At 50.8% G+C, this 24,656-nt stretch overlaps 1 protein-coding gene across 5 annotated transcripts in view; it reads right to left on the bottom strand.

The window, feature by feature from the left end:
* The window catches only part of LOC123353438 (adhesion G protein-coupled receptor E2-like), a 110,522-nt gene that overhangs the window by 56,056 nt on the left and 29,810 nt on the right, over positions 1-24,656 (bottom strand). For 2 of the 5 annotated variants that reach the window (XM_044994521.1, XM_044994522.1), the window contains exons 15-17: positions 24,367-24,535; positions 24,143-24,250; positions 23,226-23,348 (exon numbers count right to left, since the gene is read on the bottom strand). The exons of 1 other annotated variant lie outside the window; for it this stretch is intronic. In XM_044994521.1, coding sequence (XP_044850456.1) covers positions 23,343-23,348; positions 24,143-24,250; positions 24,367-24,535 — 283 coding nt within the window. In that variant the 3' untranslated portion in view covers positions 23,226-23,342. Of the gene's footprint in view, positions 1-23,199; positions 23,349-24,142; positions 24,251-24,366; positions 24,536-24,656 lie in introns of those variants that run through there. 2 more of the 5 variants (XM_044994520.1, XM_044994524.1) reach the window with 2 other exon arrangements.

Genomic DNA, 24,656 nt, shown 5'->3' with positions numbered 1-24,656 from the left:
CTTCTGCCCAGCTGAGTTGGCAGCAACAAGGGCTGGGGTCAGTATCTAGCAGTTCCGTTTTAATAACACAACACAAAACCGGCTCGAGCCCCCACCCAGTGACCGGGGACAATTACATCCCTCCCCCTTCTCCCCCCGCCCCCCGGGCGCCTCTAGGAGGCAATACTTCCCCTCTCACTAGCACGGATTCTGAGTGTAGCAAAAGCCTTTCAATAAAGGAGGGAAACAATGCGGCATCATGTTGGGGAAACCCCACAAACAGGATTCATAACACAAACCATGAGCAAAAGACCCACCCCCAAGTGAGTCTGGCAGTGTCCTTTCCCCCTCGGTGTCTTAAGTCCAGCAACCCAAAATATCACCCAAAGTCCCAAAAATCCAACATCCCAAAAGTCTCTGGCCCTGGTCAGTGCAGCCCCCGAGTTCAACAGTTTATCTGCAGAGTTTTACCTCCCAGCCCGGGGCCGGGGGAGGGGTGCAGCGGTGTTAAGAGACACCTTACATGGTCCGAGGCCGACTGCCCCAGTTTGTGCAGCACCTGGCGCATGGGGCCCCGCATCTCAGTCTGGGGTCTGTAGCTGATACCATAATATGCCTAATGCACGAGAGGAAGTGACCTGACCCAGTCTCAGTAGAAAGGCCAAAGATGGGCTGCACCTAGAGACCCAACACCCAGGGCTGAAGCAGAGGGGGAGGGCAGGGGGGAGAAGGGAGGGGGCAGTAGTTTACTAGGCCAATGGAGCGAGGCTGTCACCCCAGCTGGGGGGCTGCCCCACGGAGCGAGACCGTGGGATCTGGGGGAAGCGCCAAGGCTGGCTCTGTTGTGACAACATCCGGGAGGTAACTAGGGGTTTTATCGGTTCCCTTTTCACAAGGCCACTTATCTCCTGGCTACTTCCCCCCACTTCTCAGAAGGGCAGGACTCAAGCGGTGTCGAAAGCCCTGAGCCGTTAGGGGCGGCAGTGGGGCCGATTGCTAACAGGGCTCGCTGAGGTCATCCCAGCTACAAGTGCTGAGCACAGAGCCTGTCCCGCTAGGGAGCCTGGCCCTGAGGCAGCTGTTGTGAGGGACCCTAGTGCTAGTGCCCGGGTGTGCGAGGACACCCAGAGTGCTGGATCTCCCCCACCCAAGACCTCTCAAAGCAGACATTTTTCTCAGAATCAATCCCAGTGGGTGTAAACTGGCCTAGCTCCATTGAACTCAGTGGAAGGAGGCCGATTCACACCAGCAGGGTTCTGGTCCCCCTGTGCTTTCCTCTGCCCTGGGTAGTTTCCAGGATTCGCTGTCACCTGAGCATCTCACTGCTACTGCGTAACCCTGCGGGGACCCGGAGAACTGCCCCCGCCCATGATACTGTATCTGCATTTCTGCCCAGCCCCCGCATCTCACAACGGGGGCCTGATCCCCACTGTACCAGAACGACGGCCCCTGGCAAAGAGGAGACAGGCCAAGGAGGAATCTGCCGACGGATCCCGGCAGCTCAGTTCCCACCCAGGCCCGTAGCTCTGGACGTTGGTGAGACTAGACACGTTCGCTCCGTCAGTTCTCGCGTTACAGCCCTGCCAGCCAAGGGGCGATGGAGAGAGACGCTGCCAGGCCAAGGCCGACACCCGGACACGAGCGCTGCCGGCCCCTCCCTGACGGCGCATTGGCAGCACTTCAGCCCCATCCAGCCCTAAAGCGCCTCATGGGCATTCACAGCCCGCACGGCCCCACTGCTGAGAAAGAGCTGCCACCAGCCCCATTTTACAGGTGGGGAAACTGAGGCACTGAGCGACAAATCACCCACTGTCTCAGAGCAAATGGCAGCTGGGAAGAGAACCCAGGAGTCCTGGCTCCCAGCTCCCTGCTGCTTTATGAAACCAGGAAATCAAATACAAAAAACAAAGCCACTGATCAAACAAATGGCTGGCACCAATCCTACTGTCACAGACACAAGCCACAGCTGGTATTTATTAGCCATACTGCTGTGGCCCCATGGCCCCATTGTACCAAACTCAGCACCTACAAACCTTGGCACTGAGAGCCAATGACCCAAACAGACAAGGCAAGTGAAGGACCATTTGCCCCATTTTACTGCTGTGGAAACTGAGGCACAGAGCAATTCAGTGCCAGAACTGAGAATTGAAGCTGGATTTTCCCCATGCTAGTGTAGCCTCTGAACCACTCAGGCACCTGGGCCACAGAGCTGCTGCCAGCTGGGCTGTGCCACACAGATCTCAGGAGGCATCAAAGATAACAGCAGCTACAGGAGCTCAAACTACCCCTGGATCCAATCCTGAGCCCATCGCACCAGCAGGATAGCGCCTGCCTCCAACGGGAGCTGAGTTGGAACATGCAGTGCAGGATTCAGCCCGCAGCTGGGGACCCACGTGCCAAACTTGGGCACCTAAAATCTGGCACCTAAATCCACATCAAGGCTCCTAAAATAGCTGGCCTGCCTGGCTGGTTATGCCCAGATTCTGCAGGAATGCTTGTTATTAAGTGAATTACGGTAGCAACTATCAGCCCTGACCAAAATTGAGGCCCTATTGTGCCAGAGGCTGCACAGACCCACAGCGAGAGACAGCCCCTGCCCCAAAGGCCTCCCAGTCTCAACTGACAAAAGGGAAGTGGGGAAACTGAGGCACAGAGCAAGGATGCAACTTGCCAAATCAGTGGAAAGAACCCAGGTGTTCTGACTCCCACCCCGACACTCTGTCGACTAGACGGCGCTGCCTGCCTACAAATCACAGCCCCTTTGTAAGTCAGGCTTCTCATTTCAGGAGCCTAAGTCTGGATTGAAAACCAGACCCCCCCAAAGCTCTGGGAAGGTGGGTGGGCACAGACCCAGGGCAGCACTGATGTCTCCCTCTCCCCCCCTCCTTCCCCAGAGGGTAGCTGGACTGGCAGGGCCAAGCAGGGCAAGGAATGCTCCATTTTAATAATCACGTGGCACCACATGGACAGAAATATTTCTGAAAACGAGGCTTCTCTGCTGGCGTCACAGAGGTGGCACCTCCCCCCCCCCGGGATATAGGATGCACGGAGGGGCAGGGCATTGAGCACCCAACAGGGTCCAGCGCTTTGTACAGCCAGCCACTTAGACAACAACTCACAACCAACACCCCTCCCCCAGCTGTGAGGATAGAACCCAGGAGTCCGGGCCCCCAGCCTCCCCTGCTCTAGCCACTAGACCCCACTCCCCTCCCACTGCTGGGATAGAACCCAGGAGTCCTAGGTTTGCTTCTAGCCCTGAAGGCATCTAAAGCCAGGCAAATGCTCCTTTAAGTGAAAGACATAAGAACGGCCCTACTGGGTCAGACCAAAGGACCATCCAGCCCAGTATCCTGTCTGCCAACAGTGGCCAGTGCCAGGTGCCCCAGAGGGAATGAACAGAACAAGGAATCAACAAGTGACCCATCCCCTGTCGCCCATTCCCAGCAAGAGGAGGAGAAATACTTGAGAGAAATAAAAACTAAATACGTGTTTTAAAGATGTTATAGACAGAAATAAGCAACAGAGAGAGAGAGAGAGATGTCTCCTGGCCCTTGTCTCTGGACCAAATTTTGCTTATTTACCCCACTGTGATTCTGCTGTAAATCCAATGAAGTCAATTCTCTCATTAAGAACTATTATTACTGTAGTAATATTTCGGAACCCCGGCTTTGTGCCGCTACAGAAAGCTGCCTCACCCAGCTACCTGGAAATGCCCCTCCTGTACTGGCTCTGTGTTACAGCCCCCAGGCACAGTGGGCATTCCCAGAGGTGAGCGGTGTGGCCAACGTACTCCTACACTCTGGCTATTGCCAGCTGCTGGAATGGTCCCTTGGGGCTATAGACAGTTGAGGATGAATCGGGGAAAGCTTTGGGCTGCTCTGCTTCCAGGGACCAGACTGATCTGCAGTTATCCCCTGGGATTCAGTAGCTGTGAATGTGGTGAAAAGCCATCTGGGACCCCTCCACGCTCTGGTCTCATAGTGAGTCCATCTCAGATGAGCCCATCTCAGCCAGCCCCAGGAATCTGGCCCAGTAAATCTGAGGGCATTTCAGTGAGTCTGGATGGAGTCTTAGCTGGTGCAACGTGAGTACTGGAGGGAGCAGAGGAAATTGCACGTTACAGCAATGTAGCGTATGCCTAGGGGTAAATTCTAGCTCAGGGAGACAGACCCAGGCGTCCTCTGACCCAGCTGGCATGTCAAAAATTTAAGCGTGGCTGTGCTTGGGCAAGTAACAGGAGAGGCTCCCTGCCCCGACTATGATCCTGTCCAAGACCACAAATATGCCCTCAGGGTGGCCAGCCCCTCCCGCCCCATAGTGACACTTCTATTTCTAGCCAGATGAGAGCTAGCGCGACTATGTATTCTCGAGCTGGAACATTCACCTTCCAGCCCCAGTGCAGACAGACCTGTGGGCCCCTCTGCACTCTCCTAGCCCCACCCGAGTTCAGCCCATGGACTTTGTTCCACTCACCCAATGGATACACGTCACCGCAGGTTCCCATGGTGGTTCAGACGCTGTCAGGACAGGTCGAATTCTGAGGATTTTGAGCTTTGCAGCTTCCTTATCTTGGGGAAATTAGACAAGAAGCCAAGTTGACTCATGTCCTGTTGCATTATATCGTATCAACTGACAGCACTGCACACAGGAAAGCACCGTCTTCCCAGCATGCCCTGCTCTCCTTCCTTCCACCCTACCACTTCTCCCAGCCCCATAAGCATTTACCTTGCTGAGTACCTATGGGGTAATTAACCACAGTGCAGAGGGCCTAGCATCACTTCACACAATCACTGGAATGTTGCGTTGAAGGGACCTCAGGAGGTCAAACAATCCCCATGTGCTGAGGCAGGACCAAGTGCAGCAAGACCATCCCTTGCAGATGTTTGTCCAGCCTGTTCTTAAAATCCCCCCAAAACAGGGATTCCACAACCTCCCTAGTAACCTGTTCCTGTGCTGAACCATCCTTAGAGTTAGAAAGTTTTTATAAATATCTAACCTAAATCTCCCTTGCTGCTCACTAAGCCAATTCCCTCTTGTCCTACCCTTGGTGGACATGGGCACCAATTGATCACACTCCTCTTTATAACCTTTTGCATATTTGCAGATTATTATCATGTCCCCACTCAGCCATCTTGTCTCTGGACAAAACATGCCCAGTTCTTTCAACCTTTCCTCACAGGTCATGTTTTCTAAACCTCTGATCATTTCTGTTGCTCTCCTCTGGACTCTGCACAATTTGTCCTCATCCTTCCTGAAGCGCAGCACCCAAACCTAGACACGGCTCTCCCACCCCGAATAGAGGAGAACAGTCACCTCCCATCTCTGTCCCACCCCACTCCTGTCAATACATCCCAGAATGGCATTTTCCCTTTTTCAACACCATCACACTGTAGACTCACTTTCCATTTGTGGTTCACCAGAAACCTGACACCCTTTTCTGCAGTTCTGCTGCCAAGCCAGTGAGTCCCCATCCCTCCCCTGTGAGTAACGACTTCCAACTAGCTTTGCACCCTCCTTCTGGTAGTTTCATCTAGTCCATATTTCCTTAGCTTGAGTAGGAAAATGTCTTGTGGGACTGTGTCAAAAGACTGACTAAATTCACGATACATTACGTCCACCTCTTCCCGCCATCCACTAGACTGGGTACCCAATCAAAGAAGGAAAATATGTTTGTTTGTCAGGACTTGTTCCTATCACTTATTATCCTCTAGGTTTTAATAAATTGGCAGTTTAACCATTTGTTCCAGTATCTTTCTGCGTATTGAAGTTGGGTTCTCTGGTCTGTACTTCCCTGAGAACTCCTTTGTACCCTTTTTTGAAGTTTGCCCTTGTTATGAACCTCACCCATCCTCCATGAGTTCTGGAAGATCATTGCCAATGGTTCAGAGATTGCTTCAGCTAGTTTCTTAAGCACTCTAGGGTGTACCCTGCCGAGTTGCATAGATCTAACTTATCTAAAGATTCTTTATCTGTTAACTTATCTGTTATTTCCCTATTCTGGCCAGTTTCCTTCCCTCTTGTTAAAATTAACTGGTGTGAAGGATCTGGTCACAAAATTACCTTTTTAATCCTGCAGTCAGTAAAACTGAAGAGGTGCCCATACTGAGTGGCTGGTTGCTGACGTAATGGTCAGAGATGCCAGTGGCCTGTGGGTGTTACCTGGTATGGCTACACTTGCAGCTGTACAGCGCTGGGAGTTACAGCTGTCTTCGTACAGCTGTGTAGGGAAAGCGCTGGTGTGTGGCCACACTCACAGCTACAAGCGCTGCAGTGTGGCCGCATTTGCAGCGGTGTTGGGAGTGATGCATTATGGGCAGCTATCCCAGCATTCAAGTGGCAGCAACGTGCTTTTCAAAAGAGGGGGGTGGGGAGGAGTGTGACAGGGAGCGGGGGAGAGAGAGAGAGAGAGGATTTTTGGAGCCGACACTGTGTATCAGCTCCCTGCCTTGCAAAATCTGAAAATTTCCCCGACCCCTCATTTACTCTTAACTGCAAACAGCCTGCAGACCAGATAAGCAGCTGCTCCAACGGACTCCCTTTCTCCCCCCGGCCCCCGCTGTTTCTCTCCTCAAGCAAACACTCATCCCCCTGCCTGCCTCATTCACAGCAAGGTAGTGGGTTATCTCAATTGATTGTTCACAGTCAGTTACAGATTGATCACAGCAAACAGGAGCTGTGTTTGTTTTTTAGATAAGCAGCTCCTAGAGCCCCGAGTTCACAACAAAACAAAGAGAGGCATCTGTCAGAGTCTACCCTCACTTGAAACTGGGCGGTTTCAAAGTGAGGACCCGCATGTCTTCCCCCACCCCAAAATCCTAGGGTAGGTCTTCCCTTCGGCTGCCACCACCCGGTCAATTCCGTGGGCCGGGACACCCCTGTTTCCCCCCTTGGGAACACAGATCAATTCACAGAGGAGGAACCTTCCCCCTCCCCCCTGATTCAACTCCTTGAATCTCACACACACAGGGAAGCAGCCCACTTCCCCCTCCCCTTCCCCTGAATTTCCCCAAGGGAAGGAATTAACCAAGTCCAAAGAAAAGAAAAGAATTTATTAAGAGAACAAAAGAAAATACAGAATCTCTATGAATCCAAGCTGGGCACTCATAGGGTATAACCTTGCTAAGTTCTGGAGAGAATCCTCTCTCTTTCTCAGTACAACCAGTACAAGCAGAATTAAGAATAATCAATAACAAACACACAGAATTGCAAACATAGGATTATTAGATAAGGACACAAAGTATCTTTCTAATACTCACTATCTTGACTAGAAGAAATTAGTTCAGAAAGGTGTAACTTGTAGGGACTTGATTAACTCGTCTGGTCTCTTGAACTCCAAACGGCCAAAGACAAAGACCCCCCCAAACAGAGGGAAAAGTTCCCTCCTAGGAGTTTCAAATTCTCTTCCCTGATTGGTCCTCAGGTCAGATGCCCACCAGGTACTATGCTTTAACCCTTTACTAACTATTCATGACACGCCCCCCAAATCGTCACAGTGGGATCCACTGGCGGCGATTTCCTCCTAGAACTGTAAAACAACCAGAGTAATAAAACACATGCACTATTACATCGACTACTAAGCATGAAAACATATTAAGAACAGTTTTTAGCCACTTGATTCTGGGAAACTTTCACGAGAGAGTGCATCAGCAACTTTGTTGGAAGCTCCTGAAATGTGTTGAATGTCAAAGTCAAAGTCTTGGAGAGCTAAGCTCCAGCGGAGAAGTTTCTTGTTGTTTCCCTTGTTGGTGTGAAGCCACTTTAGCGCAGCATGGTCAGTTTGTAGCTGGAACTGCCGGCCCCAAACGTATGGGCGTAGCTTTTCCAAGGCATACACAATGGCGTAACATTCTTTTTCACTGATGGACCAGTGGCTTTCCCTCTCAGACAGTTTCTTGCTGAGAAACACGACAGGATGGAAGTTGTGATCCGGTCCTTCCTGCATTAGTACCGCTCCTACCCCACGTTCAGATGCATCGGTGGTAACTAGGAAGGGTTTGTCAAAGTCTGGGGCCCTTAATACAGGGTCCGACATGAGCATCGCCTTAAGCTGGGTAAAGGCTTTCTGACACTCATCAGTCCACTTAACTGCATTTGGCTGGGTTTTCCTGGTCAGATCAGTTAGTGGGGCAGCGATTTGGCTGTAGTGTGGTACAAATCGCCTGTAATATCCGGCCAAACCTAAGAAGGATTGGACCTGTTTCTTTGACCTTGGGACAGGCCACTGTTGGATAGCCTCCACCTTGGCCTGTAGGGGGTTGATGGTTCCTTGACCCACCTGGTGTCCTAGGTAAGTCACTCTGTTTTGGCCTATTTGACACTTTTTGGCCTTAACAGTTAGTCCTGCCTGCCTGATGCGCTCTAAAACCATTTTCAAATGTTCTAGGTGTTCGGGCCATGAATCAGAAAAAATGGCCACATCATCGAGGTATGCAACTGCACAGTCTTCCAATCCTGCTAGTAGACCATCCACCAGCCTTTGGAAGGTGGCAGGTGCATTCCGCAGTCCGAACGGAAGCACAGTAAACTCATACACCCCTGCATGGGTGATGAAGGCAGATTTTTCCCTGGCGGGTTCATCTAGTGGTACCTGCCAGTATCCCTTGGTTAAATCAATGGTAGAGATGAACTGGGCACGTCCCAACTTTTCCAATAGCTCATCAGTGCGTGGCATTGGATAGTTGTCTGGACGAGTTACAGCATTTAGCTTACGGTAGTCCACACAAAAGCGTATTTCCCCATCTGGTTTGGGAACCAGAACCACTGGAGATGCCCATGCACTGGTAGAAGGGCGGATGATACCCATCTCCAACATGTTGTCAATCTCCTGTTTAATAGCAACTTTGGCATGAGGTGACACCCGGTAGGGTGGTGTTCTAATCGGGTGAGCATTACCTGTGTCAATGGAGTGGTAGGTTTGCTCAGTCCGTCCTGGGATGGCTGAGAACAAGGGCGTGAAGTGAGTGCACAGCTCCTTGAGCTGTTGCCGCTGCAAACGTTGCAGGGTTGTGGAGAGGGTCACCTCTTCCACACCACCATTTCTTTTACCTTCGTAGTAGACACCTGCAGGCCACTCGGTGTCATCTCCTTCCTGAACTGTAAAGTGACAGACCTGTAATTCTCTGGGATAAAAGGGCTTTAGAGAGTTAACATGAAACACTTTAGGCTTGAAAGAGGAATCAGGGAATGTTATGAGGTAGTTAACAGCTCCCAGGCGCTCCTGGACCATGTATGGTCCTTCCCAGGACGCTTCCATCTTATGGGCCTGTTGCGCCTTCAAGACCATGACCTGATCTCCTACCTTGAAGGACCGCTCCTTGGCATGTCGATCATACCAGACCTTTTGCTCCGCTTGAGCATCCTTTAAGCTCTCTCGAGCAAGGGCCCAAGAGTCTCGGAGGGTGTTTTGAAGGTTGCTTACAAAGTCCAGAATGTTAGTCCCTGGAGGAGGTGTAAACCCCTCCCATTGCTGCTTTACCAGCTGTAATGGCCCCTTAACCTCATGGCCATACACCAGCTCGAATGGTGAGAATCCTAAACTCGGATGTGGAACAGCCCTGTAGGCAAACAGCAACTGTTGTAACACTAGATCCCAATTATTGGAGTGTTCATTGACGAATTTGCGGATCATGGCCCCCAATGTTCCATTAAACCTTTCCACTAGGCCATTAGTTTGGTGGTGGTATGGGGTGGCAACCAAATGATGCACCCCATGAGTTTCCCACAGGTCTTTCATGGTCCCTGATAGGAAATTTGTTCCCGAATCTGTTAGAATCTCGAAGGGCCAACCCACCCTGGTAAAAATGTCAGTTAAGGCCTGGCACACAGTTTGAGCCCTGGTGTTGCCTAGAGCTACTGCTTCCGGCCATCTGGTAGCAAAGTCCACAAAAGTCAGTATGTACTGCTTTCCTCTGGGTGTCTTTTTTGGGAAAGGACCCATAATATCCACAGCTACTCGCTGAAATGGGACCTCAATTATGGGAAGTGGCTGGAGAGGGGCCTTGACCTGGTCTTGAGGTTTTCCTACCTTTTGGCATACCTCACAAGACCGGACATACTTGGCAACGTCCTTGCCCATCCCCTCCCACTCGAAGGACCTTCCCAACCTGTCTTTGCTTCGGTTCACCCCAGCATGGCCACTGGGATGATCATGGGCTAAGCTTAAGAGCTTTTCCCGGTACTTCGTCGGAACTAGCAACCGTTTTTGAGGATGCCAGCCCTCCTGGTGTCCACCAGAAAGACATTCCTTGTATAAAAGTCCTTGGTCCACAACGAACCGGGATCGGTTAGTGGAGCTGAGAGGCGGTGGGTTGCTGCGTGCCGCCGCCCATGCTTTCTTGAGGCTGTCATCAGCTTCCTGCTCAGTCTGGAACTGTTCCCTTGAGGCGGGAGACACCAGTTCCTCTGGACGTGATGTAGGTGATGAGATTGTTTCTGTTGACTGTGAACCGCTCTCCGCTGGTCCACGAGGTGTTATTTCAGGCTCCGGCTGAGCCTCTAGGGTAGGGTTGTTTGCTGCTTCTGCCAGTTCAGGCCCGTTGGCGCCCTCTGGCGGTGGAGTTGCAAGCTCTGGCGCCGGTGCTGGCACTGGTTGCTCTTCCAGTTCTGGTTCTGGGACTGGATGTACTATGGCTGCTGTAGGTGTTGGCCTGGGATCCGGTTCCACCACCTCTGTCTGGGTCTCTGGTAACACAGACGGGGTCCCGGTGGATGGCTCAGGAACAGGGATGGGTCCGGCAGCTCGTCTGGCTTGGCTGCGTGTAACCCCTCCCTCTGTTTTTTGCTGTTCAATGTGTCGGGCCAAGTCGTTCCCCAGTAGCATGGGAATCGCATGGTTGTCATAGACAGCAAAAGTCCACTTCCCTGACCAGCCCTTGTACTGGACAGGTAAATGCACTGTAGGTAATGTTACAGGTTTTGACATGAAGGGTCGAATTGTCACTTTGGTTTTCTGGTTGATGAATTTGGGGTCCACGAAGGTTCAGTGGATAGCTGACACATGTGCTGCAGTGTCTCTCCATGCGATGATCTCCTTTTCGTCCACTCTCAAAGTTTCCCTATGTTCTAAGGGTATTTGAGATACATCTATGTCCGGCTTTCCTTGGTGTGAAGGTGCAAGGAGTTGCACTCGGTTTAGGTTCTTTGGGCATTTGGCTTTGATATGCCCCAATTCATTGCATTGAAAACATCGCCCAGTTGATGGGTCACCGGTTTGTGTTGGTCTACTGGAGACTGGTGAGGTAGAAGAAGAGGTAGAGTGTGACTGTCCGTGGGTTGTAGGTGTGGGTTTGATTGGTCCGCGACGGTAGGGTTTAGTGTCGGTGTGTACCCTGTTGGATTCGCTCCCCTTGGCAGTAGCTTTCGTGTTGTCTACCGATGCCATCCATCTGGCTCCAGTCTCTTCGGGGGCGTGGGTTCGAATCCCACCGCTGCCACCATGTCAGAGTCTACCCTCACTTGAAACTGGGCGGTTTCAAAGTGAGGACCCGCATGTCTTCCCCCACCCCAAAATCCTAGGGTAGGTCTTCCCTTCGGCTGCCACCACCCGGTCAATTCCGTGGGCCGGGACACCCCTGTTTCCCCCCTTGGGAACACAGATCAATTCACAGAGGAGGAACCTTCCCCCTCCCCCCTGATTCAACTCCTTGAATCTCACACACACAGGGAAGCAGCCCACTTCCCCCTCCCCTTCCCCTGAATTTCCCCAAGGGAAGGAATTAACCAAGTCCAAAGAAAAGAAAAGAATTTATTAAGAGAACAAAAGAAAATACAGAATCTCTATGAATCCAAGCTGGGCACTCATAGGGTATAACCTTGCTAAGTTCTGGAGAGAATCCTCTCTCTTTCTCAGTACAACCAGTACAAGCAGAATTAAGAATAATCAATAACAAACACACAGAATTGCAAACATAGGATTATTAGATAAGGACACAAAGTATCTTTCTAATACTCACTATCTTGACTAGAAGAAATTAGTTCAGAAAGGTGTAACTTGTAGGGACTTGATTAACTCGTCTGGTCTCTTGAACTCCAAACGGCCAAAGACAAAGACCCCCCCAAACAGAGGGAAAAGTTCCCTCCTAGGAGTTTCAAATTCTCTTCCCTGATTGGTCCTCAGGTCAGATGCCCACCAGGTACTATGCTTTAACCCTTTACTAACTATTCATGACAGCATCATAACAAAACAAAGAGAGTAATTCAGTTAAAAGCATTCTGGGATATCTCCTAATACCCTGGAGGCCAATAACAGCGCTGGTGTGTGGCCACACTTTACGAGCACCAGTGCTGCAGCACCAGTGCTGCAATCGTTATACTCCAAGCAGACTCAGGTGTACAGCCAGCGCTGCAGCCAGGGAGTTGCAGCACTGGATGTGCCCTGCAGGTGTGGACAGTTACTAATTGCAGCACTGGAAAGCCTCCACTAGCGCTGCAACTCTCAAGTGTAGCCATACGCTGTAAGCAGTCATCTAAGGTGGTGCTGCTGTAATGCCCAAGGGCTTGGCTACACGTGCAGATGTAGAGCGCTGTGAGTTAAACCCGCCTTCGGAGAGCGCAGTAGGGAAAGCGCCGCAGTCTGTCCACACTGACAGCTGTTTGCGTGCAGGCATGGCTACATTTGCAGCACTTGCAGTGACATTGGAGGCAGTTCATTATGGACAGCTATCCCAGCATGCAAGTGACTGCAATGTGCTTTTCAAACAGGGGTGGGGTGAGTGTGACAGGGAGTGTGTTGTGTGTATATGAGGGGAGAGAGAGTGGGTTTTTGGTTCTTGTAAGTTCAGACAGCAGCAGACCCCCCCTTTCCCTCCCACCTCTCTCTCTCACACAGCATTCCACTGTGGGAAAAGAAATGTGAGATAAGTTAGACAGGTGTGTAGGATGAAAATTATCTCACAAGGTCACAGCTGTTTTTGTGTTAATTTAATCAACCAATTAGTTATTGCCTGATTATTTGATATGATTGTATATAAGAGCATGCTGGAGTGGAATAAACGAGCTCTCTGCCTATGATCACACTTGGTTGTCAGACTCCGCTTCTGCTCCTGCGATGCAACAAATGGTGGAGAAGCTGGGGGCAATAGTATCGGTGGCCTGAAAAAAGGAGGCGCACCTGAGTCTCAGTGTCGAGCGGCTGGGAGCCGCAGGGCGTCCGAAAAAAGGAGGCGCACCTGAGTCTCAGTGTCGAGCGGCTGGGAGCCGCAGGGCGTCCGAAAAAAGGAGGCGCACCTGAGCTCAGTGTTGAGCGGCAAGCCGCAGGGCGTCTGAAAAGGGAGGCACACCCGAACCCAGAGGTGAGCAGCTAATATGGGAACCGCTGCGTCAGCAGATCTGATACGCATCACGGAGCGGCGGGGAGAAAAGTTCCCCTCTGATGCGTTATCCTGCCTGTTGCGGTGGGGACGAAGAAGGGGACTTTCCGTTCAACCAAGTGGTGAAACTGTTTGGGAGCGGCTGGGCTGTGAGCTTTGGAAATCGGTGGCTCAGGGCGATAAGGAGGCTTTCTCCCTGAGTCCAGTATGGAAGAGGGCGACGGCATTGGCCTCTACTGGCTCTCGCGATGTGATTGAGCATTGGCAGGCATGCTTTGCTGTGATGGGGGTTCCTGCCCTCATTAAGACTGACAATGGCGGGGGTTATGTTTTTCATTGCGCTGCAGCACTCTACGGGTGTTCCTGGCAATTCTTAATTGGTTACATCTTGGTAAAAACAGCCAGGTGCCCCCCCGCGATTTCAAACTGCTGGAAAGCTATGTGTGTTTTGTTATCTTGCACTGTTACTTTTTTTTTTTTCCTTTGGTTTTTATTTGAAAGGGGGATTTAGAAAATGGACATACCCATAAGTAACAAATGCACCCTCGTTCCCTTTTTATCTGTTTGCATCTTCAGAAGAGATCGGTCAAGTTTTGAAGCTTAAAAGAAGGCAGCACCAGCAGATACCAGCCAAGGGTTTTAAACAAGAAATAGTAATGTACTGTTCATGACTTAATCACCAAATTTATACATACATAGTGAGTTTTTAGTCTAAAAGTATATTTTAAAGTGCAAGAAGAGTATAGGGTTGGTGAGATGGCTGTTTGTGTACTTTGTGTTGATTTTCAGCATTTACAAAATTGTAAAACAATAAAAGATTCTCAGAAAAATGAAACGGCCAGAATAGCAAAATTACCAGCCCTATTAGAATATTAGCTAGCAGAGATTTGTTTTGATGATTGATTCCCTTTCATGCCCTTGAATTAAAAGCATGTATCCAAGCAAAAAGATTGTAACTGTATAGCCACATATGTAGAAAACTTCAACTACTTGAAGATTGGGGCCTTCCACCCTGCACATTGTGGAAGGGGTAAACTGTCAGAGTATTTGGGACAGGTGACAGCTTTTTCTCATTTATGCTGGACTGTTACCCCTTCTAATTTGTTTGTGGTCCGCACAACAAGGAGCAAAAAGAAAGCTTTGAAAAAACAGTAACTTTAAGATGACAAATGCACTGACTTTTTTCTTTTAATTTAATGTAGCCTGGACTTTACCTACGTATGTACATGTTCAGAATTGTCCTAGTAGATTGATCATGTATCACCTTTTCAGCTGTGGATTTATTTACAAACATCAAATGCCTTCAAGCCAATCCTTCTTGCTGTATGTTTTGCAGCCTACTGTAGTAGACACGCAACAGTTATATGGAAAAAAAAATAACAGGAGAAGAATAGACTTCTGGAAGATTGTATACCTTCTTGATTTCTTTTAAGAATTTGTTGCCTTTCTACTATTCATTTTGTTACAGACTGCCTAAAATAAACATGTCAGCGGGATGACTGGGGAAGAGCAGGGTGTGGCCCCCCGACCCTCGGTCAAATGGTTTGATTATCAGCAGCAAATATGGAAAGGATCAGTTGACTTGCTAACGTGGGGCAGGGGTTATGCGTGTGTTGCCACTGATGCAGGTCCCAGGTGGATACCAGCGAAGTGGGTCCGGCCTTGGCTGTGTCCTCCGGAGCGACGGTAGGCAGATGCGGAGGAGCCTTACGAGACGCGCCCAGGCGCCGCGGAACCAGAGCCCCTGGAGGAGAACTGTTTGTTAGCTCTGCCAGGACTTTTCCTGTTTGATTCTCCGTGAATGAGTTACTTGTTTGAAATGATTTTTGCTGTGCCTGAAAGAAATTTTGTGTTGGCTGTATAGCATTTAGTGTATTATACAATTATTATTTAGAGTTAAGATTTATGTCTTGTGTTTTTGTGATGTTTCGTGTTGTCTGTTTTCTGGCCAGAATTGTTGTTGTGTTGTTATGTGGTTTGATGTGTCTAGGACCTCCCCCCACCCTCAGTGTCAGTTTGATCGCCTGACATCTGAGGGATACTTTGGTAACAGCACAAGCTGGTGTGCAAAGGAGAGGGGGGAATCCTGTAGATTTTACATCATTTGTTTGTTGTGTTTTGTTTTTGTTTGTTCGGTGTTTTTGGGGTTATATGTCTAGGATTGCATGGTCATATAGGTTGGTCTTATAAAGTTTTAATTTTGGTTTATGATAGGTTATAATGTTATGCTGTTATGAGTTGGAAATGTTTTATGAATAACATAATATAGAAAGCAGATACATAGCTAAAATAGTGCTAAGATACTTTGGTTCAGTTTACAGTATATGTCCATTATTTTGCATATTATATAAACATTTCCAAAATATTGATAATCATATACTTAAGTTCTACTGAAGTAAATAGAATTTGAGTGTCGAAGCACCCTCCTGAATAGGGAACTTGAACTATTTTTTAAGGTTGTCTAGGGTGCAAGGCAGAGTTTGGACGATTCTGTTTACTGTTCTGCACTACAAAATAGAGTAACTTTTGAAAACAGGTATAAAGTTTTAATTTTGATTTGTGATAGGTTATAGTGTTATGCTGTTATGAGTTGGAAATGTTTTCTTCTTCTCTTTCCTTTTCCCCTCTCCTTTTGATTTTTTGAATACAGGGGGGAGGTGTGGGAAAAGAAATGTGAGATAAGTTAGACAGGTGTGTAGGATGAAAATTATCTCACAAGGTCACAGCTGTTTTTGTGTTAATTTAATCAACCAATTAGTTATTGCCTGATTGCTTGATATGATTGTATATAAGAGCATGCTGGAGTGGAATAAACGAGCTCTCTGCCTGAGATTACACTTGGTTGTCAGACTCCGCTTCTGCTCCTGCGATGCAACATTCCACCGTACTGGTTGCTTTGTCTTGGGGCAGATAAGCAGCCGGCTGTCAGAAAGGGAGCTTTGAAAGGGCATTTCCGCATTCCTGCAGCAATTCAGAAACAATGACAAGAGTGGCCACTTGATTTAAGGGGATTATGGGACGTTTCTGGAGGCCAATCAGAGCGCAGTAATGCAACACCCCATTCACACTGGCCCCAGGGTGCTCCAGAGGGGGCGCAGCAAATGTTATTCCACTCGCCGAGGTGGAGAACCAGGAGCGCTCTAGCAGCGGAGTCAGAGCGCTCTGTGTGCCTTGCTAGTGTGGACACGGAGTGAGCTGGGGCGCCCGGGGCTCCTTTATTGTGCTGTAACTCGCAAGTGTAGCCAAGGCCTTAGCCACTTTCTGAGCAGTAGCTCTTCTTAACAGAAACAAACAGAAGAACAGATCTTCATCCAGCTCACAGTGCGGCTCCCTATGAGTGAGATGGTGCTGTCCAAGTCTCAGTTGTGATTGTAGCTCCTGTCTGCTGCTGTCGTCTTGGAGACGCAGACAGAACATCAGTCCTGTTCCAGGTGGTGCTGTAGTAACCGAGTTAACACAGGAAGAAGATGGAAGAGGTGGCTAATGACTATCCGTGTTTGACGGTGTCAGAGAGCGGGATGTGGGTGGTCAGGTCTAGTGGTCAGAGCAGGACCTAGTAGCCAAGAACCGGAGCCGCAGGTCAGAGCCAGGGGCCAAATACCAGCACCAAGGGTCAGAGCCAGGGGCAGGAGCCAGGAGTCAGAACCCAGGGTCAGAATTGGGGTCGGAGCCGAAGCTGGAGATGAGGAATCGGAGCTGAGGGTCAGAACCAGGTTACCTGGAGAGAGGCAAGGCAGGAGCAGGGCTGCACCAAGGCTGGAGCTACCATAGCTGTGGGAAGAAGCTTTGAGCAGCTACTGAACTGCCACTGCTGGGCTTAGGAGTCTGTCTGCTGACCCTTCCCACCCATCCGGCATCTTGGTACAGGCTACCTGAGCTCGTTAGGTTGCCTGGAGACTGGGTCTGCTGCAGGCCCTGATTCCCGACAGATGGTCCTTGGCAATGGTCCAATAAGGCAGGGTCTTCAAGGGAGCAACTCCCCAGGACTTGGAGCTCTCCAGTCCTCCCATCCAGGTGTCCGTGAGCTCAAGCTTAAAAGAGACAAAGAAATACACTCAAGCTCCTCCTCCTATGATCACTCTCATGTGTGGGTCTTGCCAGGTCCCCTTTTCTTGTGGCCCCTCCTAGAGGAACAGCTCTGGGTCAGTGTCACCAACGTGCTTCTTCCAAATAGATCAACCTTCCCCTGAGGAAAAACGCTGCACACACATGTGGGTTTGCCCATTGTGGCAGGGCAGGTGTGAAACCCCTTGACTGCCCTGCTAAAATGCTGGCTGAGCCCTGCCTTCGGGCAGAGGCCAGGGGCAGAGGCTCAAAGCAGCCAGCGGGGAGCCCAGCTGCGGGCCCTGACAAGGGCTGGCTCACTGCAATAGACTGAGCTAGGCAGTGACAGCTGGGCTGAAGGCTGAGCGGGATATAAACGCCCGGAACCAAACTCAGTCAGGAGGTCAGCCTGGGAGGTGACAGGAGGCGACAGCGTTGTCTCCTCACCACAGTACGGGAGCCTCAAGGGCCAGGAGACCCTGGAACGGGGTGGAAAGGGGATAAGTGTTGGGGGATAAAGGGGGCTGCACGCTGGCCCTGTAACATAAAGCACAAGGGTGAAACCCCAGGAGCAGGCGTGAGGGCTCTTATTTTACCAGCCTCAGCACAGGGCGAGAAGGCGGAAACCTGTGCGGACCCTGTGACACCCACGTAAAGTCCGTTTCGGCTCAGTGAATTCCCCTTTCCTGGTGGTTCGCTCTGTCCTGGGTGGATTGTGGTGAGCAGTGGGGTGTGGTTCACCTGCCTTATTTCCTCCTCTGGCTGCTTTAGAACAACACATTCCCTCTGGCTAAAGACATTTCTTTGTTCTCCTGGTTGCCATTGGCCAGCGGAGTCTATGATGACGTGTGCTGAGGTCATTAGTCAGGGCCCCACTATATTGTCCTGCCAACAAGACTTCATTCTCCAAAGCTTCCTCGTTCGAGTGCCTTCCTGAAGACAAGCGTAAACTCAGCTGTCCCTGCCTGAATGAGCGCCGGCAAAGCTGTTCTGAGCAGGCGCCCTTAAGGGTTAGATTCACAAATACAAGTTACCCGTGTAGAACTGCAGATATTCCCAGCTCCCCAACTGGTGTAAATCGGCATCGGTCCAAAGGCGTCCACACACCCATTTACACCAACTGAGGGTCTGGCCTCATATTATGAACTGCCAGGAATGGAGTCGTGCCCCAGACTGTAGGGGTTAAATGCTATTATTATTTTTAATGTTTAATCTGAATTAAAATATTGGGATAGTAGTTAGTGGCGGCCAGTCCACAGCTACGCAGAGGGTGATCTCCGAAAAAGACTTTTTATGTGCCTGGGGATGGACTGGGAATCCTCCATGGACATTTCTAGGAAGCTCTCCCGGAGGTTCTCTGCAATCCTGTGCAGGAGGTTTCTGGGAAGAGATGCCTTATTTCGTCCACCATGGTGGGACACTTTCCCACGCCGCTCCAGTGTTAACTCTTCTGGCGTCATTGCGGCACACAGCACTGCAGCATAAGGGCCAGGTCTGGACCTAGACGCTTGCAGCATCTGCTCCCTTTCCACCTCTCTTACCCTCAGGAGAGTGATGTCGCATATGGTTCCCTAGGGGAACTGGGGGAAGTTATAAGTGCTAGCCCCTAAGCCGCAAGTAACCCACCCCGGTTTGGTGAACTCTGGGTCACACAACCTCGCTTTCCCGGGCATGCCCTGTTTGTGGGATCACCGCACACTGCAGCCAGCATTTAAAAGGGGGGGGGGCAAACTTCCTGTTCCTTTCCACCCCAACCCCTTGCTGCTTCTTTAACAAGCAAACTGTCTGTGCGGGGCTTGACGTTGGTGCCTGTCCTCAAGCACCGTCCAGGTTGCTACGGGAAAGGGGCTGTGCTGAGACTGGAACCATTGATCCCAGATGTCTGAAAAGCTGCAGCACAAGACTCCCGCCCCTGCCTCGTGGGCTCACTCACCATGGCTGCAGCAGCAGAGCGACTCTTGCAGTAGCCAGTGGTTCTGCTTACGTTGTGGCTTGTGGGGAAGTGCATTGGGGGCTGTTTCTTTTATGACTGTGACGGGTTGGATCACAGAACCCCCCTGGGAGCTGCCACCTGATGTGCCGAGACTACTTCTGCTCCTGCTTTCCCTGCCAGCTCAGGACTCAGCACCCTGTGAGCCAGACACTCCCGTCTGCTCCAACACAGATCCAGGGTCTGAATTACCTGCCCCGAAGCTGCAGGTTTACCTGAAAGCAGCTCACAGAAGTGTTCCTGCCTTTAACACCCAGATGCCCAACTCTCATTGGGGTCGAAGCCCAAATAAATCCGTTTTACCCTGTATAAGCTCATAAATTGTTCACCCTCTATAGCACTGATAGAGAAATATGCACAGCTGTTTGCTCCCCCAGGTATTAATACACACTCTGAGTTAATAAGTAAAAAGTGATTTTATTAAATACAGAAAGTGGGATTTAAGTGGTTCCAAGTAGTATCAGACAGAACAAAGTAAGTCACCAAGCAAAATAAAATAAAATGTGCAAATCTATGTCTAATCAAACTGAATACAGATAAAATCCTCACCAGTTCCAGAATGCTCCCTTTTACAGACTAATCTCCTTTTCGCCTGGGTCCAGCAATCACTCACACCCACTGTAGTTACTGTCCTGTGTTCCAGTTTCCTTCAAGTATCCTGGGGGGTGAAGAGGCTCCTTCTTTAGCCAGCTGAAGACCCAATGGAGGGGTCTCTCGGGTTTAAAAAGACTTTCTCTTGTGGGTGGAGATCCCCCTCCTCGCTCCTATGCAAATCCAGCTCTGACATGGAGTTCTGGAGTCATCTGGGCAAGTCACATGTCCATACATGACTCACAGTCTTTACAGGCAGAAGCTATTGTCCACATGGTGTCTTGTATATCTCCAGGAAGACTTATGTGGATTGGAGCCTTCCAAGATGCATTGTTCCCCAAGTGCTTCCGATCAGGTACTTAACCTTGCGAATTCCTTCCTAAAGAAACTGACCAAATGCATCACAAAGCTTACTTAGAAACCAAGCAAGTATACAGCCAATATTCTTAACCTCAAGTAGAAAATGATATTTGTGTACAAATAGGATGAACAGATATGGCAGACCATAACCTTTACAGAGATATGTTACATGGCACAGGCAGCACAAAACATATTCCAGTTATGTCATATTCCCATAAAGCCTTATGAGAGGTACCGTCACAGTAGCTCTTGGGGAAGTGCATTGAGGGCTGTTTCTTTTATGAAAAGATTTAACCTTGCACCTTAAACAATGTCTGCACTGTCAACGCTACCCTTGTGCTTTGCATTCTTTGCAGCTGAAACCTTGTCCGTGGTCGCATCCTCCACACCGGGACAGTGACTTTTCCAGACTAGAAGGTGGAAAAAGAAGGCTCGGGAGGACATGTTCAGTGAGTTAATGCCTGGCTCCGAGAGTGACAAGCCCGAGCTCAGTGCATGGAGGATTGCACTGTCGGAGAACATGCACAGTGACCGTGAGGATGGGAGAGAAGGCAGGGAACAGGAGCATGACACGCCGGACGAGATGGTTCGGATTATGAGGGAGCAAACAGACATGTTGAGGCGTCTGGCTGAGGTTGAAGAAAGGCAGCTGGACACTAGAGTCCTGCTGCACCCTATGCTGAACCTGCTGCCCTCGTCACCAAGCTCCACATCCTTCTCTCCCAGACTTCCTAGGATGGGGGCGGGGGAGGGCCGGGGGGAGAGGGGACGCTCCGGTATCCCTTGTACTCAACTCCAGGGGAGGGGACAAGGAACAGAAGGGGCCCATGCCCACAGCTTTGATTGTTACTGTGGTACAAATTGTAAGCAACCCGTCCTTGTTTCTCCCCCACCTCAGTGTTATCAGCCCCATAGCCCCAGTTTATCTTTACTTTTCTTTGCTGACTCTCATCAGTGTTTGTGAGCATAATAAAAGTTAATGGCTTGAGGAGAAAAGGCTCTTTATTTGCTCAGCACACTGTGGTCAGCGGGGGTCTAGTTTACGGGGGCGGGGAGGACATGCAATGAAGGGGGCAGCTTGGTAAGGAACAACACACGTAAGTTTCACATCACTCTGGCTCATGGATGAAACTACTTTTCAAAGCCTCACGGAGACGCAGTGCACCTCAATGTGCTCTTCTTATTGCCCTGGTGTCTGGCTGCTCAGAGGTGGCTGCCAGGCAATCTGCCTCCACCCCTCACCCCACCGGAAACTTTTCTCCCTTTGTTTCAGAGATATTGCGGAGCACACAGCAAGCAGCAACAACAATGGGAATATTGCTTTCACTGAGATCTAAATTAGTTAGCAAACTACACCAGCGGGCTTTTAAACGTCCAAAGGCACATTCCACCACCATTCTGCACTTGCTCAGCCTATGGTTAAACTGCTCCTTACAGCTGTGCAGGCTGCCTGTGTACGGCTTCATGAGCCGTGGGAGCAAGGGGTAGGCTGGGTCTCCAAGGATAAACACTGGCATTTCAACGTCAACAATGGTTATTTTGCAGTCTGGAAAGAAAGTTCCTTCTTGCGGCTTTCTGAAGAGACTGGAGTTCCTAAAGCTGCCGGCGTCATGTACATTTCCTGACCATTCCACACTGATGTTGGTGAAATGGCCCTTGTGATCCACCAGCACCTGCAACACCATTGAGAAGTATCCCTTTCGGTTTATGTTCTCTTTGGCAAGGTGGTCTGGTGCCAAGATAGGGATATGTGTTCCGTCTATCGCCCCCACTTGTTTCCCAGGAACCTTATGTAACATGGGGATACTGATAATGGCCTCCTTGGTAAAGGACACTGAGACCTTCTGAGGAAATGAGCTACCGAGGAGGTAGGTAGTCTTAGGGTGCAGGTCCAGCACAGGCTGGTCTGGCCCCTCTCCTCAACAAGGGGTCAGCTGCTGCTCTGGAGATGAAAGGCTCTTGGTATCTCCTCAACCATAAGGCCTTGTAATGTCCTAGGGACGATCCCCCTCTGGGTTCCTCACCAGGATGTAGGTTATTCCTTCCCCTGAGCATCCACCCTTGAGATTGGAGACTGGCCACTTCCCAGGGCTTTGGGAGATGAGTCAGAGCTGCGGGACACCAGTGTGGTGCTGAGGTGGGCCAGCTACTGCTCTCAGTTACCCGGGTGCAGGGCAGGAGTAACTCTACTGAATTCAACGGGGTTACGCCTGATTTTTCTGTGGAATATTCCAGCTGCTGGGGGTGGTTCTAACAGGGCTTCCCACGTCCAGGAAAGACACTGCTCAATATATTCTGGGGTAGGAGTTTGCTCATGGCTAAAGCTACGATTATGTCCTGGAGGTCACGGACATGAGATCTTTCCCCTCCAATTAGCGTTGCCCCCCAATAATCCCTACCCCAGAACTGACCAGGGGGCGGGAAGCTTCCTAGTCTGATGGGGGAGGAAGGCCCATTTCCTCCCCGAGGGGCTCAGCCGCAATGCCGATCATCTTGACACAGTGGAAGGGGGTTGCATGTGGCATGGCGGCGTGGACGGTGAAGGCCGTCTCCACCACCAAGCATCCCCGGCTGCTCTGCAGCTGGTAGTTGGGGACCCCTGCAGTTGCCCAGCCCCGGCAGGAAGAGGGGGACCCCCCCGGAGCTCTCAGTCGCTGTGGGAGGTGAGAAGGCCCTGCAGCAGCCCATCCCCCGTGGGCAGTGGGGGACCCTAGACCTCCCACTTGCCGCAGGTGGCGGGGAACTGGAGCTCCCTGCTGCTGCAGGCAGTGGGATCCCCCACAACTGCTCAGCTGCCGTGGGGAGCAGGGAACCTCAGAGCTCCCACTCACCCAAACAATTCATGTAAACAAATAGGATGAACACACTTTGCAGATTACAAGCTTTCTAAAGACACCATCCAAGGGGTATTTAGCATAAAGCATATTCCAGTTATGTCATATTCATGAGCATATTTCCATAAAGCACATGGAGGACAACGTCACGGGGGCTCCAGCCGGTTCGGTTTTGTATTGGAACTCCTAGGTATTGACCCCGGCCGTGGTTGCTGCCGACTCCGCCTGGCAGAAGGGTTAGTCCTGGCAAGAAAAGCAGAAAAATGACAATAGGTTCGAAGGCCACTGAGAGTGTAATGTGCGAACTGGACACTGATCCATAGGGATAATGGAGCCAAGGGAAATTCTTCATGGTGCTCACTGCTCATTGGGGATGATCTGTCTGCACTGACAAGGTTTCAGTCCCAGGGGACAATCTGATCTATTCAGATCATTACACTGCAAGAGCCAATGCCTGCCTAGTCCACAGTGAGTGACCCCTGGAGCTCCCAGGAGAGCCAACGGAAGGGAACGCGGAGGTGCCAGGACAGGACATTCTGTTCTGGTGCCTAAGACATCTAGGATACCCCTCGATAGTGACCGACTCTCAGGGCTGGTGCAAGGAAGTTTTGCGCCCTAGGTGAAACTTCCACCTTGCGCCCCCGCAACAGCTCCCCGCCTCCCCCGTCCCTGAGGCGCCCCCCCCCTGCGGCAGCTCCCCACCCCCTGGCCCAGGGAGCCCTGCGGTACCTCCCCATGCCAGCTCACCTCCCTGGGCTGCCGCCAGCCGGCGGTGGCGCTGACCCCGTGGAACCCCTGGCTGCCAGCGGCAGCTCAGACTCCCTCTCCCTCAGCGGCCGCTGAAACACTTAAAAAACATTTGGGGCCCTAGGCAACCACCTAGTCCGCCTAACTAACACTTGCAGTGACGTTCCCAGCTGGCTCATAACCAATCCTGAGTCATTCAGGGGGCAAAGCACCTTTACAGCAGTGATGAGACCCAGCTAGAGATGACTGTGTCACAGGCTGGTATTGGAGCAGAGCAGAGCACCTCTTACCGTCTTGGTGCTGGTGCTGGGGACAGCAGACATGGACAGATCGTATGTCTGAGATTTCGTACTGAACATTCGGAATCCCTTGATCCATCTCCTGTACTCCTCTCTCACCTGGAGAGTGAGGGACACGGTCACTGCACTATGTAACTAACTCTGAGAAGATCAGACATGGCCACCGTGAGGCTGGTGAAGGTGCTGGGTGGGCGCTGACGGGCCTTGGGCGTTACCTGGCGATTGAGGAGACAGTGCACCAGGAAGATGAAGGCTCCCTGCAGGCTGTTGACGATGGTGAATAAATACGCCATGACCGTGGCTGCTGGGCCGACTTGGAGGAGACCAAGGCTCCATGAGCAGCCCAGAATGAAGAGCTGGGCGATGGCTTTAAAGGTCAGTAACCTGGGTAAAGGCAGATGGAGAGATCCCGTTACAATAACCCTGTGGGGAGCGATTGGGTCAGCAGTATCCAGGCAGAGTGGGGTGGAGCTACCGGCCCCTGCTTTCCTGTGTGGGACAGGGT

This window comes from Mauremys mutica, chromosome 20 (genome assembly GCF_020497125.1).
Source record: "Mauremys mutica isolate MM-2020 ecotype Southern chromosome 20, ASM2049712v1, whole genome shotgun sequence".
Lineage (NCBI taxonomy): Eukaryota > Metazoa > Chordata > Testudines > Geoemydidae > Mauremys > Mauremys mutica.
Note: the sequence above shows the minus strand (reverse complement) of the source record. Positions and strands in the feature narration are given on the sequence as shown.